This window comes from Aptenodytes patagonicus, chromosome 3 (genome assembly GCF_965638725.1).
Source record: "Aptenodytes patagonicus chromosome 3, bAptPat1.pri.cur, whole genome shotgun sequence".
In the NCBI taxonomy this organism is placed as follows: domain Eukaryota; kingdom Metazoa; phylum Chordata; class Aves; order Sphenisciformes; family Spheniscidae; genus Aptenodytes; species Aptenodytes patagonicus.
In genome coordinates, this window is record NC_134951.1 from 131,707,802 (window position 1) to 131,728,435 (window position 20,634).

The following is a 20,634-nucleotide window of genomic DNA, read 5'->3' on the forward strand; positions in this document are numbered from 1 at the left end:
ATTACGGTTAATTTCTTTTAAGGAGTACAGTGATCAAATAAGTATGTGGGGGGGTTTCTCCTCTGTCCTGTAGCTTGTTTCTCCAATCTAATAATTTTTCTAGTCTGACAGGGTCATTGTAATAGGAAAATTGTGTACCAGGAACTTTCCATAATGCCACAGCTTGTCTGTTAAAGTTGGGTTTCAGTTTTAAAAAGCCTGCAGTCTGGGGGGTTTGTTTCTGCCCTCGGTAACTTTAGCAATCTGTTGGATCTACTGAGTCACTGCTTTTCCTTCATGAAGCTAAAAAGTATTACCCTTAATTTCAAGCCAGTAAGTGTGTTCACTCCTCGTTGCTCGCGTTCAGAACTGTTAAGCAGCACTGGGCAATTTTGGTCCCCTCTTTTCCGTGCCCATGTACAGCCTGGTTAGTGTTGCTGTGGATCTGAAGTGCTGGTGTTCGTGGACGTTGTGTAACAGCATTTAATTCTGCACACACATTTCCTTAACCTGGTCATTGCAGTTATGAAGAAAGAGCTCTGTATCTCGAAGCAATAATCCAGAACCATAAAGAAGTAATGACATTTGAGGATTTTGCCGCTCAGGTCTTTTCTCCCTCTCCCAGCTACTCCCTCGGTGGAACTGGTGAGTCTCTGCACGTTATTCTTCTTTAGCACTAAGAAGCACTTGAGCAGCAGATGTACACCTGTTTTTTGTAGATAAATGCTTGCAAATTTAAGAAGACCATTCTTCCCCTGAATCAACTAATGAATATCAAAAGGAATGATGACATTCATTTTAATTTGTTTTGCATCAGAGCTATTCACTCTGCTCCTTTCTTCAGCTATCCTGTTAACCCCCGAATCTAGCAAGGTTAATGAACTTTCTCTCAGTAATGTGCTCTGGTTCATTCAGGAGTGTGGGTTTCTTGCTGAGCTGGGAATATGTTGTTCAAAAGCTATGCCTGAATCGGTGCTTACTTATCGAAAAATAGTTCCTCACAGTAGAAGCCGTTGCTACTAATGCTAAACGGGGATTATGCTGCTGAGATACCAGGGTCAGGGATTAATGCAAAAGAAATGTAAGAACGGTGTTCTGTTAGAAAATCATAGCAGCGTGCAGTATGCTAACATTTCCCTTAAATATAGATGAGCAAATTTCAGGCTTCCTTCCAACACCTGGCCTGGAACCTGTTTGTTTTTTTTTTTTAATATATGTATAGATATACGTATGTGAGTGCATGTGTATATGTATATACACACACATTAATGCTGATCATCATTCATCAGCCCTACCGAAAGATGAAAATGTAATGCTGACCTCTGTGAATTTATTCCTTATGTGCCCGATCGAGATTTTAAGTTAGCATGCAGTCAGTAAGATATGAACTGCTACTTTGCTGTTTTATTTGAGTTTAAATAAGCGTCTCCTGAAAGGAAGCTTTGACTCTGAAATGCAGATTTCTAGTACCCTCAAGATTTGTTTCTCCAGCCTCCAAAAAGTATATGGTCACCGTGTGTTGGACTCTTTAACAAAGATTCCTTAATCCCTTTTTTTACACTCATAGGGTGAAACTGGCACTTTCTTATTATCCCCTGCTACTCTTTCGGATTGTTTAATAGATTATTTCAAACCTATATAAACGTTGCAGGACATCTGCTCTATTTCTCTTTAGCCTGACTTGTTAGCAAGTATCTTCCATCTAAACTGAAAAATTGAAGGAAGAAATTAAATTTACTAAAATAAATCACTTACAAATAAAATCAGCCGTGCATCATTGTTTAACGTTACTGGCTCCAATCCTCGAGCTTTCAGAGCTTTGTTAGGAGATAAGAGGTATATGCATGTCCTTGCATTGGTCGCCAGTAGCAGCAGGCAGAAGGCTTTGGAGATAAGCAAGCTGGCAGAAGTAAAGGGGAACCGGTGCTATTTACATAATCGCGCCTCTGCTTCCTGGAGAGGCGTCAAGAAACACAGGGATGGCCTCTATTGATCTTTGTTGAACTGGAATACTAAACAACATTAGAAAAGCTTAAAACTTAAAGCTTTGATTAATGTTTTCTACATTAAAAAGTAGAACAGCTGTGAATTAAATTCTTTTATACACTCTGCCAAAAGCCTGAGACAAAAAAAATGTATCCGTTTCAATAGAAATGTAGATTTCATGCCCAGTGTTGTTAGCACTTTGAATCATTTATCTGTTGACGTATCAGCAAATAAAAATGTAGATATATTGATATATTTTAAATGCTTTGCTCTATGCATAATTGTATTTAGTTTTCACGTTCTTCTTACAGCACACAGTGACCTTACTATATATAAATTTAGTTCAACAAGCAAGGACAGATTCATTTGATAATTCCGTAGTCATACTTTCTGAAGTCTGTGATATATTTTGTATGCCAAAAATATTTAAAATGTTTCCTAATATCTACTTAAGTTTTTCAGAACACTGTTAAATCATTAGTACCTGAATGCGCTTTTATGATTTCATTATTTTATTTTTTTTTTAAGAGTAAAACCTGCCACAGTCATGTCCTGATTTTCAGACTTCCGAACGCCAGAATTTATTTCATGCTCACAAAGAAACCAGAGGCCAGTCATGACTTCTGGCATGAAAATCTTTGCTTCAGAGAGTCTCCTCACGTTACCTACTGACTTACTTGCATATTTAGTCGAGTATTACCAAGAGCTGTGTCAGTCGTTGCCATTAGGATGTATTTTCCATCAAATGCCATCCTGGCAGTCAGCAAGGAGGCTGAATGTAAGCCTCCTAACTCAGCCGCTGTTGCCAGCCGTGGGCGGCAGCCGCCGCTCGGGCGAGTCCCCGTCCCACGAGCAGGGAGCCTTGTGCGGAGCTGCGTATGCATCACGAGCATCTGCCTCAGCCTTGCCTGTTTCCATGTTTATTGTGGTTTAGTTTGGCGGGGTACTACAAATGTACCGGCAGCATCCGGGAATAAATAAAGAACCAGCTCGGGTGCAATTTGACTAAGTTTGCAGCCATCTCTTCATCCCTGTTAATGATTAGAAAGGGATGAAAAACTATTCTGGAGCCGCCAGTTCCCCTGTCGGTGTGGGCACAGCCGGGGGCAAGCAGGACGGTCTCGGGCTGTGAACGGCAGCAGCTCTGTGTTTTCCAGCATGCAGCCTGTTCCCTCATGCCGCGGGCAGTTAGACCTCCTCCAAGCGTAGATTCACCTGTCCTATGCCTGCAAAATCAGCTGTCTGCCACTTAAGAAATATGGATGGCATTTTTCTTCATGTAAAAGGGGAATTTCTATTCTGAAACAGAAAAAATGAATCACGGAGCAATAAATGTATGGAGCTGACACAGGTCTGTGTTTCCCCTTGTCAAGTAACAAGCCAGCTGATGCTACTAACCCTGCCTTGCTTAAACTTCTCAGGTAAATTTAAGATTAATTCTCCTCTGATCTTATTCTTAATACCACCTAATTGTAATCCTGTCATAGCTGTGTATACATGTGCACAATAGAAAGGGTCAATGAGTAAGTACGTTTTTTATTAAAATTAAGATTGGTTTTAGTAGTTAACACAGTATAAGAAGCAAATCAAGACCATTAAATGAATCGAATATGTAGCTGTTAATGACACACGTTATTGGTGTATTATTAACTATGATCTATTTATTTGAACTAAATGTTTTTATGTTTTCTGACACTGCCTCTAGGGATGCTTCCCTAGATTCAGATGGGATGTGGGTTTCTTGAAGTATGCCCTGGCTTAGTCTCCCATATCACAAATAGTCTTGCAGGTGCTACATTTTATGCACGAAAATCGTCCAGTTGACCTCCTTTGCTGTTTTCAGAAGTAGAGCCTTAAACTCCCTGTATGTATCATAGACAGCCCTGTATATCTTAAACGTTGAAAATGCAGCCTGGTAGGCAGAATGGACATCCCTGAACTCATTTAGGGGATGTGCAGATTAGGAACAAAAGATGAGAATACAGTCCTTTGTTGTTAAACTGGTACATTACATGCTGTATTTTAATTAGGCTCGGTATGAGAGTCAGCCCAGGAAATCCTCAGTAATCCAACACTATTGAATTATTCTTATCCTTTCCCTCTGCAGATTTCTCTCATTTTAGAGGACGGGGTTTTAAGCTGCTATCTTTTTCTGTTCTTGCTCCCTCAGCCAAAAAGAAAAACAGTTATTCAACAAAATACTTGTGTGTTCTTTAAAAAAATCATAAAAATGAAACAGGCAGAAACAGATACAAAAGCATTCCAACTTTAATTACCTCTGCTGACTAAAAAGCGTTTGTTGTTTGTTTTTTCCATTTAAGATCAGAAGCCAGAATCGTGTTAACCCTTAGAAAATGGAAAGAGTCGGATATTCTAGAAAGGAAAAGAGATAACTTTTCCGCCAGAGAAAGATTTATATTTGAGGGTTTTATACTTACAAGGGTAGATTTCTACTTTCAAGAGAACCGACAAACCTGCTTTTCAGCAGTGTAGACTTGCAGTTAGTGCTTCAAAGGGTTAATTGAAATGGGCACACTTGACTGCTGAGAGGACTGATCTAATCACTGCCATATCCAAGTGCATCTGTTCACCATGAGGTCATTCTTGTGCATGCTAATGATTTGGAAAATAAAGCATAATGCTTGACGTTATCAGAAAGGATATAGTGTAAATCTTCGCTTTTTTAGTTGCTAATAGCTATTGTGGAATGAAACGGCAGGCAAAAGCATCTCGGATTATTGCTTTCCATTTTAATTTTTTTAAAGCATCGTTTTCAGTGGCGTGTCAGGAAAACTGTGCTGGAAAACTCTGACATGTGGTATCTGTTGATAAATGGATTCTTTAATGAATATTATAGCATTGCCCAGGAGCAACACTTGAGTTGAGGAACTATAGACGTTTGCAGCATTCCCTGGTTTTAAAGCCTTGGAAGCCATGCCTGCTTATTTACATAAAACTGAGATTTTGCAGCCTTTTTTGTTGAAAAGGTGACACATGCTTTTCTTTTGTCTCCAGACTTTTACATGAATAAATTTCTTGTAGAAAATACTTGAATGTACAACAAACAAGATTTGGTTTATTTTAAAACACTTTTTGCTAGGTGCTGAGCTTTATCTTTCGCACTTTAAAGCAAAAGGAATATTTCAAATGTAATTTTAAAATATATTTTTGACAGAAACAAACCCCAAGTAACTGTTGTCTTAAACAGACTTATATTCTTTTTAATGCTAACTGAGCAATGATTCATTTTGGTTTTGTTTGGTTTGTTTTTTCTGGGTTTTTTTACTTCTTTGTCTGTGCATTTTCCTTGAAAATCTGTAGGATGTTTTGCGAGTTCTGTGTGCCAGGTGGAATAAAAGTCTCTCCAGGTTCCGTATAATATTTTGCATATTTTTAGGGAAGCCGGATGGAGCTGAATATTTAAAAAATACACATCTGAAAAGGAGTAGCTGTGCCATGATATTACAGCATAAGCAGCACATGCCAAGTGTTGGGTTTGATCAATATGACAGTGTTGCCCGAAACTGAAAAATTAGTTTCTAGTAAGTGGGACTTAGAAAATTCCAGACTAACCCTGGCAGCTAAGAGCGCACTGCTCAGCTGTTTCCACTGTGAGAAGAGGCGGTGCTGAAATCATCTGGCAATTGTTACCGGCCGGACGGGGACGCTGCTGTGGAGCTACACACGGCGCTTTGATGCGGGCTCGAACCTCTGTGCCGAATCCTTCCTTTTCCAGTACAGGCGTTGCCCTCAAATGTGGAAGGAAGCACGAGAAGTTAAGTCATTAGCACAGAGCTCATTACGAGGTCTGCATAAACTTAGTTCTCAGTAGGTGAGAAGGAAAATGTGCAATCATAGGTGCCAGACTTTGCAATTGTAGAGGTTGTCCAGGCAGTAAACAAAGGGGAAAAGCTTAGGGAGGTGGAGCAGGGGAGTGGGAAGAGTTACCAAAGGAGGCAAGACTCAAGGTGGTTGGGTTTTTTTTTCCCCTTCCCTCTGAAGAGTATTCAGGAGGAGGTACAGGGACCTGGCCTGCTTCCTCTCTCTATTTAATCCATATAGTTCTTGCAGCTGATCTTCGGCAAACTAGAGCATCTTTCACTGCTGGGTTAGCAGCCTATCCCAGCCAGCTGCTCGGGCTGCCTTCGGAGGGATCCTGAAGCTGCACAAGCAGATTCAGGAGGGGCTCCTTACCGCTGTGGTCGTGGTTATCGGTGATCTGTGTGTGGCTTTCCTGCCCCTCTTCCACAGAGCTACCGCCTGCCTGGACTTTCTCGCCACCACAGGAACATCCAGTGCCCGGCAACTGAATGCTGCGCTGGGGCGGCTTTCAGCACCGTGCTGTCGCGTGCGTGTAACTCCTAACTTGTACTTGTCGGCAGGAATGGCAGTTTCATAACCATCTCCGTCACTGCCAGCCTCGAAACCCTTGGCTCAGAAATACAGAGGTCTCCAATCACTGTGTTCCCTCCATGGTAGCTACCAGCTCACCTAAGAACTCGCTGAGGCTCTGTCTGCATCTCAGTATTGCGAAGAAGCAGAGCCCGGTGGCGGATGGTCCTTTCCTGCTTGGTGAAATTGTCTCTTGGCCCATGGTAGCTGCTTGATAGCAGAGAATGAAAAGGTGCCAAATGAAATTTTCAATTGAATCAAGCATAATTACCTGATTTAATGAAGGAGGAAAGTCAGGCTGTTCTGCAGAAACCCAAAATTTACCCTTTCTCCCCAGAGATGCCTTTCAGCGAGACACACGGAATAAATCCATTTCATATTTTCCATTACCTCCTTCCTTCCTTCGCACTTAGGGAAACCTGCATGAGCATATTCAAATAACATGACAGAGCAATTCTGATGCGCTTTCTGGATCTTTTAATGGCGAAACTGAGAAATCACAGTGATTTCTCTGATGACACATGGATGGAATAAACAAAATCATAATTTTGTTGAATGATGAAGCAATGACCGAGTGGAAGTGCATCCCTCCTCCCACAGGAGCATTTGTTAGGGTCGCAAAGACAACACTAGAAATCAGAAGCACCGTTTTTCCTCTTTCGGACTCAGGCAGTGAGTGAAAATCGTTTCCAGGCTGTGGTGTCTTCCTTAATTCATTAATCTACTCATGCATTTAGCAGTCTGAAGAGTTTAAACGCCTTGCGGGTAGTTATATGCTAAGGAATAAAAAGGAAGCTCCTGCATCCTCAGTACACCATGGGACTGCTCCCGTGCCTTGGTCAGACCCTTTATGTTTTTAAAAGGTCGAAGGTTATGCATGTTGACAGTATGATAGTTTGCATTTTTTCACGGAAGAGAAATACTTTCTTGAATTAGTAAAATTCATAGCGTCCCTGTAATGGTTAGAATCAGTCTATTATTAAATAGGGCAAAGTCGTAGTAAATACCATGAATCGTTAGGTGGCATCAGCTCCGTACCCCCTATAGCTCCTCTGACTTGAGCAGTCTGATGTATATTTACACCAGGATGAGCAGGCCTGCTTCAGAAGTGTACAAATCTGTGCAGAATGGTGAGGAAGTCGCATCATTACTTTGTAGCTCCCTGCAAAGCAGTTGCAGACTGCTTTGGGTGCCAGGGCAGTTTTTCCCTTTGCCCACCACCTATGAGGGCATACAGCCTGGACCTGTCCCCCAAGGCTGTGTAGGTGCTGGGGTTGCTTCTCCCTCAAGCCCAGCGTAACCTCAGGATCTACAGCGGAGAGGGTGCGAGAGCAACATCAGGGCTCTCAGCCTGGGCCCTTTCTTTTTTCCATTTAATTGATTGTCTCAGAGGGAGCTCTCCCAGCTACAATCTCCAGGAGAGGAGATGGCAAGGGAAGGCTTCCTCCCTAGCAATCAGCGCTGGGATGGGAAAAAATATTAGTTTGACGGGCCTCTCTCTTCTGCCGGGTGACAGCTCCAGCTGCTCGAGCTGTCAGCTTGCGAGAAAGCTCCAGGCAATGTGGCCCCTTTGCATTTTTCCTCTGCACTGACGCATGTCAGCCCTGCAGCCACGGCGGAGGAGAGAGCCCATGCAGTGCTGTCCTGCCCGCCGCAGGCTGCTGGCACCCGGGCGGGAGGCTTTGGGCGGTGGTTTAAGGCTGCGCTACGTGTTATATGCCTGCATGCAAAGGAGAAATAACCACTAACGCTTGCTGTGGTCCCTCTGGCTGCCTGACCAGTGCAGAACTAATTAGCGGCTGCTCCAAGTCACGACTAATTAGAATTTTGATGTGTACATTTGGGGTTTATTTCCAAATCTCTAAAACAATCAAGGCTGGGTATGTGATGGTGTCAAGCACTCATCACCTGTGCTGGGAGCTGTGAGTGCTTTTTTTTAAGGTTGTTTCCACCCTTGATTAACCTGTAGTTTCAGCTTCTTACTGCTTCAGTTACAGCTTTTCAAGGTACTACTTTTTTTATTTTTCATAACCAAACAACAGTGGAGCAAACCTCCTCATTTACCAATGTTTCGGCTGTTGCAGCGCCTCACTTAGGGTCCGATCTGGTCAGGGGAAGCAGGTACAAAAACGGCCCTTGACTTCTGCTGGCCCTGCAAGCGCAGCCTGACCTCTGTGGCGCTGGCTCTCCAGCGCAGGCAGGGCTGAGCTGTCCCCCCGACGCCTTCCAAAGAGCAGCCTTCATCCCCCTCCGGCCTGAGGCTGTGCTGCTGGTGCAGGTTTGGGACAGTCAGCTCGAACATCTTTCTTCTGCAGCATTTTCGTGGGTTTGGGGGGAAAAGGGACTGTGTAAATTCAGCTGATAGAAAGAATCTCCAAATACAACGAACAAGTGATGTTTCGTGCCATTGCCCAGCTGCCAGCCTTCGGTGGCTTCCAGCCAGAACACCCGCCTGTTCTTCCAGGGGATCCCCTCTGTCGCTGCTGAGGTCAAACCACATAGCCTTTGGGGTTTGCTCAAAGACGTAAGATGAATGAAAGATCTCAATGCAGCTTTAACACAGCTGTCACTCGTTACAAAATATGAAATATTTTAACAGCTTATACCAAACACGACAAGGCACCAAAGGGCCACGTGATGTAAATGCAGTTCCAATCATTTGATCTCCTGCATCCTTAATGCAGTTGGTTGTTGTATCTGCATTTCAGACCATTGAACGTGTGTGTGTTTGCATAAACACAGCCACTGCTTTTATTTAATGATAATTTCTTCAAAATACACTCCCCTGAACATGCAGGCTCAGGATGCTGCTCGTATTGTATTTTCAGCCTGTCCTTGTGAGTGGAAAGCAGAGCATGTCAAAATGCTAAGCGGATTTACTGGTATGATTCTCTCAGGAATTTTATTACCTTCACATTTACTGGGAAAGAAAACAAAGATTTCCACAGACCTGTCATGGCTGATAGGTCAATTGGGGGGGGATAGGTCATGGCCTGTGTGAAAACTTCATGGGTCTTCTCAATTACAAAGCTTCAAAATCCTTAATGATCACACATGATATGTAATCCGTTTTTACATACTTGAGTTACACATTAAGACCCACCTTTCTTGTCTTTTTCTCATACGATAGAAACGTTTACCAAGTAAGAGCAATAGCCTCGTGCTTAGTTTGTCAAATCAGTTCCTCCCAGATTAGCAAGGGCAATAAGGGAAAAGGAAAACGCCATCGCAGTGCTGTGGGGTGCTGCTTTTCCACCGTGCACTAAGGGGGTGGGTGGCCACAGCCACGCTCAAGGAGGAGTTCGTTAGGTGTCGCTTGCCCCTCGCTAACAACGGTTGGGTCTGGAGCAGCGCCCGGCTTCAGAGAGAGCGCAGAATAATTCTGCAGAGATCACGTCAAAAAAATGAACCTAGTTTCAGGATTCTGTAGTAGCCCTTTAAACGTGTGCGTGAACATGGTTAAAGGCTCAAAGGGTTTTCCTACTTGCACATGGGGATGGGGATGGGGGTGAGGGAAGGGCAGGTGCAGGAGAAATAGCAGTAGCCTACCGCCTAGTTTTATCAAATACTTTCTGTGGGAAATCTTCACAGCAGTGAGTCACTGTCTCTTTCATTAAATTTTCAGTAGTGTTATAATACACAAATTATACCCTTTTTGTTGTTGTAGTTCTTAAAAGCAAACTCAGCAGCTTTGCAGCACATCAGTAAGGATCCCGTATCTTGTAAAGCTGTGTGAGGTACCTGCTGTACTCATTAAATGCTGTTGCTGAACACATTGTCAACTTGAAAAGATGATTTTCAACCACAGAAACACTGTGGCCTTATGGCGGGTTGGTTGGTTTCAGGGGGGGAAGGAAAAAAACCTCTAGTGTTACTGCACCAGTGAGGGAGCTAACAGAGAAGATGCGTTTAGTTTCGGTTTTCTGTGTGTGGTGTCCCTGAGGAGGGTTCAGCCAGTTTTGGTGAGGAGTTGGACCCCCCAGTAGTGCAGCTGCACGATGACAGCGCTGTATTGCTCTTGCCCTGGCAGAGGTCCTGCCCGTTTTCTCCATAGGAAGTCCAAGAAGATGTTTCACCATCATCAGTACCAATATTGCTGTGCTTTGCATATGCTGAAGAGTGGGGAGAGGGAGTTACTTTGCTTTCGGGAGCGTTCATTGCTTCACAAGGAGAAGAGAAACTGCTAAAAGATCTTTTTTTCCTAGAGCACATGCCCTGGTGGTGTATGAGAAACCAGATTTGTTCTGTTCAGTAGATATAAAATAAAATAAGCTATCTATCTCTAGCTTTCCAAAAGGTAACTCTTCATTTAAAGTGTATTTTTATCTGTATTACTAACTGAATTTTTAATCCCCTCCTGCAAGGAACATATTTTAAAAGCTTAAGCCTTCATCACCGTAAAGCATTTGTACCTGTAAGGGACGGCAGAGGCATCTGATCCGTCATTCACGTGCGTCTTATTTGCGTGCAGGAGTACGACTGCCCATGATGTGCTTTTGCATATGCAAGTGACTTTCCGTTCGTGTGGCCCAATTATACGTATGTGGTTCACTTTCTGGATTTTTTTAACCTGCCCACAGTGTAATAGTGGTTTAGGTTTGAAATTGTATGACCACTAACAGTGTTGGAAGTGTAGCTGAAGTAAGAGGCTGCTGAAGTCCCACGATACTGTATTGGCAAGTTTGGCAAAAGTTGAAGGGAGATGATCATTCGTTCCAATTTTTGCCAACATTTCCTTCCTCTAGTTTTTCAATCAACAGACCAACAGGGGCAAGGAAAAAGCCTGTGGGTACCCATTTCTCTCCAGGTCCCTAAGGGTATTGAGGTGAACTTTCTATCATGAGTTGCCCTTACAACTGGTGCCCACTGTGTGCCGAGTTTGCCATGACGCCCGCGGCCAGTTTCCGCTGTGCTGGGCGCCCGCGAGCAGCCGGCCTGACCTTCACACGAGCGCGACGGGTGTACTGTTCCTGTATTTATATGATTTTGTGTTCTCTCCCTTTAGATTAGAATATGTAATGGTCTCGTTACGGTAATTGCTGCAGGTAAGAGCGATGCTTCCCACAGGCCCCGCTGCTGCTGGCGTTGTGCTCCATCACTAACAGCTCTCCTCCTCCTCCTCTTCCTCCTCCTGTGCTCAGTGCGCAGCTGCGGTGGCTCTGGGGCTCTCCGGGTCTGTCTCTGCCTGTCCCTGTCGCCACCGCCCCATCTCCTCCCGCTCTCCGCACACCGAGCCCTGTGGGGTGCCCACTGCCCGCCCGCCCGCCCGCCCAGGCAGCTGCTGCTCCCTCCGGCTGCTGCCGGGCACAGCCGAAGCCGGCACCTGCCGCGGTGGGAAGCGTTTTGGTCACAGCTGGGTGTTTGTGGCCGGGGCACCGTGGGACGGGATCAGGGACGGGGCAGCCACCGGCAATATGCTGGGTGCAACCCCTGGCCCACTGGTGGCGAGCGTCCGTGGGAGCTGCATGGCGTCACCTCCGTGCCGGTGCTCACCCGGAAACCAGCGCGACTTGCAGGATAGTTGCGGTGCAGCTTTTGGTGGGTTTTTTCCCCCTTTTTGCAAATTTCACATTTGGCTGAGTTGTAAATTTTAAGCACTCTGCTGGTCCACCTGTGAGTCAGAAACTAGTATTTTTTATTTACTACACCATTGCAGAGCTGCGTAATTTCACGTTGCCTGTGCACCCTCCGAAACAAACACACCAAGAGAGGGAAAAAACCCCTCCTCCACATCACTGCAAAAAGAAAAAGAACTAAGCCTCTCACGAGCACCTTAACATCAATACGACGCTGGTTTTCCCGGGCGCATGCCGGCGGGTGTGCGCAGCCCTGCTTCTCTCCCTAGCGCAGCTGAGCGAGTGGAGCCTCGTCTCTGAGCAAAGTTGCAGGCTCCCCTTGCAAGACGGCCAAGTAATTAGAGTTCGTGCCAGACAGCTTGCAAGTGGAATTATAATATTTGTATGAAAGCCTTTATCTTTTGTGGTTATTACTTGCTCACTCTGCAGCTGCTGTCTCCCTATCAATCAAGGCAGTTTCGGGGGAGCTTCAAGGTTGATTGCATAGCTAAGGACTCGCCAGAAGAAAGTTCGGACTGAAGGAATGTGCCGGCTCCTGAGGCGGGCGGATGCTGTGGGTGCTCCAGGAGCGAGGTGTGCCTGGCCTGCACCCCCGCCTGCCGCAGCCGCCCTGCTTTTCATATGCGCAGGCGATGCATTGTTCAGCGCTTGCATGAATATTGCTTGAACTTGTCCATTTGGTGAAAACTGTATTATTTTGACCATCTGCCATTCTGCTTAACTGCAGGAATGTAAAGTACGACACCTCCCTCACAGCCCTTCCCTCCCCCACGCTTTTCTCCCCACGAACAGCACCGCAGGTTTTGTTTTTAATCCAAAACTGACAGCTCCACATTTTTTACAGAAAATGCCTTTACACGCTAAGTCACATTTTTCACCTTTTTTTAATGCGATATTTCCCCTTCAGTCAATTGTCTTGAAGTATAAATCTGGTAAGTAAAGATTGTCTTTGAAATGCAAACGCTGGTTTGCAAACTGGCTAAGGGATTTCAAGAGGTACTTTGGGTTTAGCTGCAACCAGACCTCAGCATTGTTCACTGCTTTGAGTCATTAAAATATCTAGAGTTAGCTAAAGCATGAGGACAAAGTTTTAACCCTTGTGAGGAAACAGAACACGATGCTGCCTGTGCCTAACAAACTCCATGGAGTTCCCAAGCATTACTCCCGAGAAGTAACAGGATCAATGCAAGCTGTTAAAATGCACAGAGTGAGGCTGCTGCAATGCCTAGTGATGGGGTGAGATAGGTTGTAGTGTTGGCATGAGGTTTAAAATACCCCGAATCACTCGAGCCGGGTGTTGAAAACGCAGCTGAGTCAACTTGGGTCTTTGTCCTTAGAAGGTGGATCGAGTCCCAGGCGCTTTACTGCCTGCAGAGCCCTGCGGCCGAGACCTTGCCCACGGATGTCCTGTCTGCCTTGCTGAACCACAAAAATTTCCTGACGTGTTTCACAAGGGCAAGGCTCGCCCTGGTCATGAGTGAGGTTGTCCCTGCTCACCGCTGCCCGATGGGCAGCTCAACCATCGGCAGCTTCAGCCAAGGCACTAGCTGCGTTTTGGTGCATTTTCCGCACGTTTGAGAATCACCTGGGCTAATACAGTTGAAGGGAGTATTAAAGATACCTCTGTAATTGTCAATCACATAAACTAACAGCAAATAAAGGCACAGCCTGAAAATGTAGCTTATTGTTGAATGGGAAATAGGTTTGTGCTGCAAAATACAACCATCAGTCTGGAGTTGAGAGGTGGTCGCACAGCTGCTGAGACTGGCCCCGGCCTTCGGTGTGGGCTCGGAGCCTTCCTCCGTTCTCCCCACGGCCTCGCAAGCACCTGGGTGCGAGGCTGTTCCTCCATCCCGCCTCTAATAAAACCCCTTGTGTTAAGACTTAGAGAAAGAACTGTAACGTGGTTTAAAAATACTGTACCCCAAGGGAGCTGATGAAATGACATTCACACCGGGAAATGCCTTGGGACAGGTCAGAACCCCAGCAGCAAGAGCAGGGCTGGGTTGCAGCATGCGTGTTTGTATTCCTCAGAGCACCATTACAGTCGCGCAGGGGAGAGGCAGGAGCTGCACACGCGCACGCACCTCAGTTTATTCATTTATTTCTTAGTTTAATAGCTGTATCCTCATCTGTTCTCATTCAGACAACCTATTTAGTCCTGGCCTCTAGTCGTAATCGCCTGTGGGGAATAATTGAGATGTAACTTAATGTTGTTGAACAACAAAGCGTAAACACATGTAGACACCGCTACAGCCATCCAGGTTCCCCAGCCCACAAATAAAGTTCTTGAATGGTGGCCGTGAGTGCACCGATAATGATGGGTACTTAGTGTCCTGTTTAAGTAGTGGAACTAATTAGAAAAAAATTGGGATTCTTTGTTTTTTTAATCAGAGGCTAAGACGCCTTCCAGGTAGAGTTTCATGAAGGCGTTCACGCTATGGAAACTCATTTCCAGCTCTCCGTAGTAGATTAAATACAGAAGAGCTGTTTACTGACACACAGCAAAAAAAAATTTATATAACACACACTTGAAAGGAACATTTTTCGAGTTCCATTGTGTGGGTTTTGCTGGCGCTTTGAGCGAGCAGGATTGGTGCATCTGCTCCCCCGGTGCGGGGCCGCTGCAGTGCCTCGCAGCGCCAGGCTGCGGGCAGCTGCTGGAGCCGTCGGCGCCTGCAGGGTCTGCGTGAACCGGCGCGCCTGGCCCGAAAGGGGCTGCTGCCGGGGGGGCTCTCGCGCGCTTGCCTGGGCGCTGCCGACCGCTCGGCCTGGCCGGTCCTCGCTTTTTCTGGAAGCTGGCAAAGAGAAATTCCTTATTTCTCCAGGAAAGCACAGTATGGCAGTTCCTCAGCTGCCTGGGCCAAATTTCTGCTATAAATGTCAAGTTCGCCTGAGTGATAGCCAAGATTAATTTGGAAGAGGAAGTGGAGAGGGGCTGCATTTTGCCAAGCAGTTATTCTGATGCAAAGACAGGCAGGTTGTTTCTTTCCTTACGTTATTTTTTCTCTGCCCGTTGTGTTTTCCAGGCTGCCTCACCACAAGCGCAAGCGCTGACCTTACTGTCACCATAGGAATAGAGTTAGCAGACCAGACCTCGCCCACATTACCACGTGCCTCGAAGAGCAGAGTCTCTGGGAAGCTTCGCCGCTCCGCCAGTGCTCTCAGCAAGTCTTCCAACTGAGGCACTGCGGGAGCGGCACTCCAGCGGAGGGAACCCAAGAGACCTTAAAACAGATAAATTATTTACTCCGTCTATAGAACCTGCAATTTTGGATGAGCACATGTTGAAGGGGATGGGCAAGGGGTTTGCTCTGTAAAATTGCAGTTCTCGTGTTCAGGCAGACATGGCCGATGATCAGGTATCACCTGCATCGTCGTCATGCATTTCACTTGATTGTTTCCGTCACAAAGAGAACGAGGGTGATGGGAGCTCTCACCGCTGGTGTCGCGTGGGGCTGATGGCAGCGCACACTTCTCCTCCCCGAGCACCTGTGCACAAGTACTGGTGTTGCAGCAAGAGGACACGAACCAGTACTGAAACCAGTTATTTAATGTAACTTTAGAGCATTGCTTTTAGTCATTCCGGTCAACACTTAATTGTGCGTTAGGGAATTTTGTCTAAATAGAGGTTTTCATATGACTAGCCACGTAACAAATGTTCCCCTCCTCTGGAGTGCGGGTGAATGATGGAGGTGCTTTCCAGCCCGTGGTCAGCCTCTGCTCCCCTTCTGTCATCTGTGCTCATCCAGCACCAGTTTTGTGCGTGTAGCTAAGAATTAGTAATCATCAAAGAGGTCATTTACCCGAAATTCAGGAGGGTACTGCCAGTTTCACAAAGTGGCAGCACCTGCGTTAAAATCTGTTTAATCATGGCATCTTGATCAAGGTCATACGTCACTACCTGTTGTGTAAAATCCCGAAGCCGAAGGTGCTCCACCCGCCGCTCGGTCGTGCCCAGTCCAGCACAGCAGAGCAGAGGACCGGGCTCCTCTCCTTAGTGCCCATCAGGTGCCCGCCTGCAGCAGAGGTGTGATGACTGGGGCGGCAGCATCCAGTGCAGGCGTGAGGTACCCGTTAGCGCTACTGCACCAGCTGGGTTCAACCATTTACCTTCACATCTTTGCATTTATTTTAGACAGAAGTCCTCTCTCCGCACTGGCTTTGGCTTCGGGATTGCTGTGTCATTTGCAATAGTGCATGTGATGGCTGCGTACTGTGAACTACTCACTAGAAAAATAAAAATAACCAAATTCCTTTTTGAAGAGCAAATGCCACACGTTTGCCACGACTACTTCTCACCACGGTTTGAATAATTAGACAGTACACCTCTTAGGTAACCACCTCACCTTGTCACTACGTTAGGGCAATAGCCCGCACCCTGAAGCATCTCTAGTTAGAATAAAGTAAATCTGAAGGCTTTTGAGGACGTGCAGCATCCTCTTGGCACTTTGTGTAGTGAGCAAATCTTGTATTTTCAATAGGAAGTGTGTTTCAGTCTACGTGTATCGTAGGTTTCTAGGGGTGTTGACTTTTTATAGCTGAAAGAACCCTGTATTATAAAAACAAATCTGAGAAACATCCTGCAAGTACTCGGTGTGAATGAGGATGGCCAGACTGAAAGCAGAAATCCGTCGATGCTCCACCATGAAGGGACTTGTGAGAGACACCACGCGCAGCAGAACGCGAGCCTCCGCCCAACGACTGCTGCAGGACCCGCCAGCGGCCGACGCTGGGGCTGGGCACCACGTTCAGCCTGGGCTTCCCTGGCCCTCCCGGCGCGCGTGGACGAGAAGAGGAGATGGCTGTAAAGCAAATAGTATTGTGTGAACTTTATTTTTTTTTTGATGTTTTGAACATCGGTGTCTGCCCATTCTCAAGTGTTGTGTCAGACCCCCTCCGGCCTTCCTAACCCTCCTCAGGTCTGGTTCGCATTGTTGCTTTTTGTTCTGTTTTTGTTTGGTTTGCTACTTGGCATTCAAACGCACACCTCTAAACTTAACGTGCTTTGGTTTAAGTGAAGGGGATTTGGTTTTCGGTGAAGCAAAAGGCACCATCGGGCCACCCTTTTTTTTTTGCACTTCTACTTAGGTGTTAATGTGAACGTCTCTGTTTGCCTGTCAGCGTCCAGCCCTGTGACCTCCCTGTAAATACGGGACACCGTTTTATAAATATTGCCAGTAACACTGAGGTAGCTCAGCGCTTTGCTATGGGCTCTGTGCAGTGGGTTATTTGGCCCGAGGGGCAGCCAGCTCAGCCCAAGGTGCCGCCGGGCGCCCTTGCTGCCCGGAGCAGGAGCTGGAGGCACTGAGCATGAACCTGGCTGGCACACCGGGACGTGGGTAACGCAGCCGTCCTGCTGGGAAGGAGCCTCATTTGCTAAGGGTTTTGACTGCCATTTTGATTTTCTGCCTCACATTTTGGTTTTGCTTTCTACTGATTGTGTGTCAGTAAAGGAAATTAGAAAATGAAATGTGTATTTTAATTTATTTTATTTTCAGGACTGGATAGGCGAGGCTGTCTTGTTCTTAGTTATCCAATAAATGGTCTGAAATAATTTCAAAGGCATTCTTCTGAATAAAAGGAGACTTTTCTCATTAGAGCAATATATGTCTCTCATTCAGGGAGGAATTAAAACACGGATGAAAATAGCATTTTCCTGATGTCAAAAACCTAAAAATATTAATTTGTAAAAATTCAGCTGTGGTTTTGTACTATGAACTGGATAACAAAGCTGTTCTGTTACCCCTCACAAACTTAATAAATCTTAGCTCACAAGAAAAGTCTTAAAAAGAGCAATAAAAAGGTACGTACCGGCATGGTGTGTGCAGCGTCTGTGAGGCAGGAGGTGCCGCGGCCGGGCGGGCGCTCTGCCTTCCGACCGTCCGGTGACGCCGGCGGCTGCTGCCGGCCAGCCCCTGGCCGGGCGCCCTCTCTGGGTGGTGGTACCTGGGCCCAAGCAGCCAGAGCCGCTGGGCAAGATTCAAGCTGTTGCAAGTGGCATGGCTTTGTAGGTCTGGGCCAGATGCGGTGGGGACATTGGTGTTAAAGCTGGTAAGTTGGTAAGTTAAAGCGGTAACGCGGCGCGGACTTTGCCTTCGCGCAGCACACAGCTCGCTGAGGACCGCGGCCGCAGAAACAGCTGCCGGGTGTGGAATCCGCGACATTTCCAGACTCAAGTTCTGTTTGGCAAAACTTTTAAGTGTTAACGCCACACAGTGACTGAAACGAAGGCACCCTACAAATTCACACCTCGCATTCGCCTGATTGTATTCTTAATTTGGGGGGACCCTAGAACCTCAGCAATGCTGTTTGCAACCCCCCCGGCCCCGGCTCCCAGCTGCCCCCGGAGGGTGGGTACCTCCCGCTGGCCCCAGCCCTTCCCGCTGCACGGGGTGACGGGGACGGTCTCGCCCTGGACATGCTGCCACTGACTGCGGGCTAAAAGGGAAAGAATGAACCGTTTTGTCGGGCTGCATTCTGCCAAGCTACTACTGGAAATTGCTTTTGTAGATCTAAGGAACAGCTTCAGGGCAAAATTAAGATTTTAACCTCTTCCTCTAAAGAATAAAAGTTGGTTGCAGAATTGTGTTCTTATTAAAGCAGCTTTACTTTTTGTCAGCGTTCATGAGCGTTCATTAAGGGCAGGCCACCTGAAAGAGATGCAGTAAAAGATTTTTAAGGTTTGCAAGTGTTTCAGCCCACGTGTCACAGGCGCGTTCCCGCAGCGAGCAGCACCGACCGAGTGGGCCGGGGCCATTCACACTCCGCCAGACTCGTCCTTCACGGGAAGCCGAGTCCCGTGCACGTGCTTACAGGGTACACCTCTGCTACGCACAGGAACTGCTGGCCAAAAAAACAGCTCTCGTTTCTCATCCCTTGGCTACAGACTGGTTTTTTGGTGGGTTGTTTTTTTTTTTTTGTTTTTTTGGGTTTTTTTTTTTGTCCTGTCCTCCACCATGAAGAGTCCTTTGCTATTGAACGCCAGCAGCGCTGCCGTCAGAGGGGCTTCCGCAGCTCATACTTATGGAGCCTTCATTACAGCACTCAGGCGGCAAAAACACATATATTTGATCAGTATTTTCAAAGCACCAGCCCTTTGGCTGAGTGTGGAAGCGGCCCCTCCAGAGAGCGCTCCCAGTGCACCGCTCCCGGTGCAGCACTCCTGGCGCACTGACCCTGCCGAGCATCCTTGGTGGCCGCCCCAACTGGGCAAGAGCCGCGGAGCCTGCGCGACAGCAGCATTAGCTGCAGCCGCCGCTGAAGGGGGCTTGCAGCAGTTTGCTAATAATAATTACAGACCATTACGAAACCCCAGAAGACATTATTTATATACTATTCATTGCAAGAAATGCATGATGACAAGGCTTCCCTTTCTAAGCCATGTAACGCCTTATTGCGGAGCGATTTGCATGAACATTGGAAACCAATATGTTTCTAATGGTGATTTTCTACTCTGTGGAGACATTACTTAGGAAAATGAAGGGGGGGGGGTGTCTGTGCTCTCAGTCATCATTATGTCAGGGGTGCTTATGCATTACTGCCCGCTTATGCCAGAGGGAATGCGAGGGGATTATTTGGCAGTGGGAAAAGACACTTATCTGTTCATTTGCTGAAAAGAGACGACAAAGTTCTTGCTTAAATTGCTTTCAAGTGCTTTAGTCAGAACTGGAGAACTAATCCAAACGGCTCCAGAAAAAGCCTTGAATTTCTCCTTTTGTAGAAAAAACTTTACACACTAACTAGGCATTAGGAACCCGGCTTCCACCCATGTTTCGTAAGGAGGATCCCTGTCCCAGGCCCCACTTGGGTTGAGCTTTGTGAGCAGCCAGGAACTGGCCCTTTTACTGGACGAGGGTTAGCAAATTGCGGAAGATGGGGCAGCTGCAGGAACTGCCGCTCAGGAGAGCCAGAGAGGGGTTGGGGGGGTCACACCGGCACTGTCCCCACACGGAGCCATGCAGTGTCCAGCACTGATGGGGGTCAGGGACATTTCTGTGGCCCTGGGGCTGACGCGGGCACCTGGCCCCAGCCTGCCGGGTGCAGTCCCAGGTCCTGACGCGGTTAGGGCCTCAGCCGCACCTTAACCCCCCTCTTCCCTACCGTGCAGCCCTGGCTGAAGGCCCCGTGGCTGAGGGGTGCTCAGTGCTGGTGTATGACGGCTGCATCATGCTGGAGGAAGGCAGATAATTTACAGGGTGTTAATTGTACCATCCAATTTAATTTGCGTCATTATTTGAGCTGTATAGTGCCCTTGCACCCCAGGGGATGGATATTTATCCAAACCTGTGCGCCCCCCCACACACACACCTCCCGTCAGCAGGTAGGCGCAGGGCAGAGGTGGTGCCCGGGCTGACCGACAACCTGGGGTCCCCGCACGGCGCGCCAGCCATAGCTCCCTCCGCACACTGCTCCCCAGACCAGCTTCCCTACGGCCCAAGCGCTCAGCAGCCGGCGCAGCCCAGAGCCAGGCACCGTCAGGCGGTGCCCAGCCCCACCCTGCCCAGCTCCCGCACCCCACACCCGGGCGGGGGTCAGGTGGGGGGGTCCCCGCAGCCGAGCAGACATGAGTGGGTGCGCCAGGGCCCGACGAGCCAGGACGGATGCGTCCAGCGCTGCGTCCCCCGCCGCGGGCGCAGCACCCGGCCACGGGGCTGCAGTCGGGCGCAGGCAGGACGAGGGGCAGGCGGGCAGAGCCCGG

The 20,634-nt window shown here is 47.3% G+C and overlaps 2 protein-coding genes across 6 annotated transcripts in view; one reads left to right on the forward strand and one right to left on the reverse strand.

Moving 5' to 3' along the window:
• Positions 1-17,751, forward strand: part of RALGAPA2 (Ral GTPase activating protein catalytic subunit alpha 2) — a 141,108-nt gene extending 123,357 nt beyond the window's left edge. For 2 of the 5 annotated variants that reach the window (XM_076335262.1, XM_076335263.1), the window contains 2 exons: positions 503-624; positions 14,963-17,751. In XM_076335262.1, the coding sequence (XP_076191377.1) occupies positions 503-624; positions 14,963-15,117 (277 nt within the window). In that variant the 3' untranslated portion in view covers positions 15,118-17,751. Of the gene's footprint in view, positions 1-502; positions 625-2,493; positions 2,521-11,362; positions 11,403-12,385; positions 12,507-14,962 lie in introns of those variants that run through there. The other 3 variants (XR_012995066.1, XM_076335264.1, XM_076335265.1) reach the window with 3 other exon arrangements.
• A 540-nt stretch (positions 17,752-18,291) lies between these two features.
• Positions 18,292-20,634, reverse strand: part of CFAP61 (cilia and flagella associated protein 61) — a 125,561-nt gene continuing 123,218 nt past the window's right edge. The window contains exon 27 of the mRNA XM_076335266.1: positions 18,292-18,586. Within this exon, the coding sequence (XP_076191381.1) occupies positions 18,552-18,586 (35 nt within the window). The 3' untranslated portion in view covers positions 18,292-18,551. The remainder of the gene's footprint in view (positions 18,587-20,634) is intronic.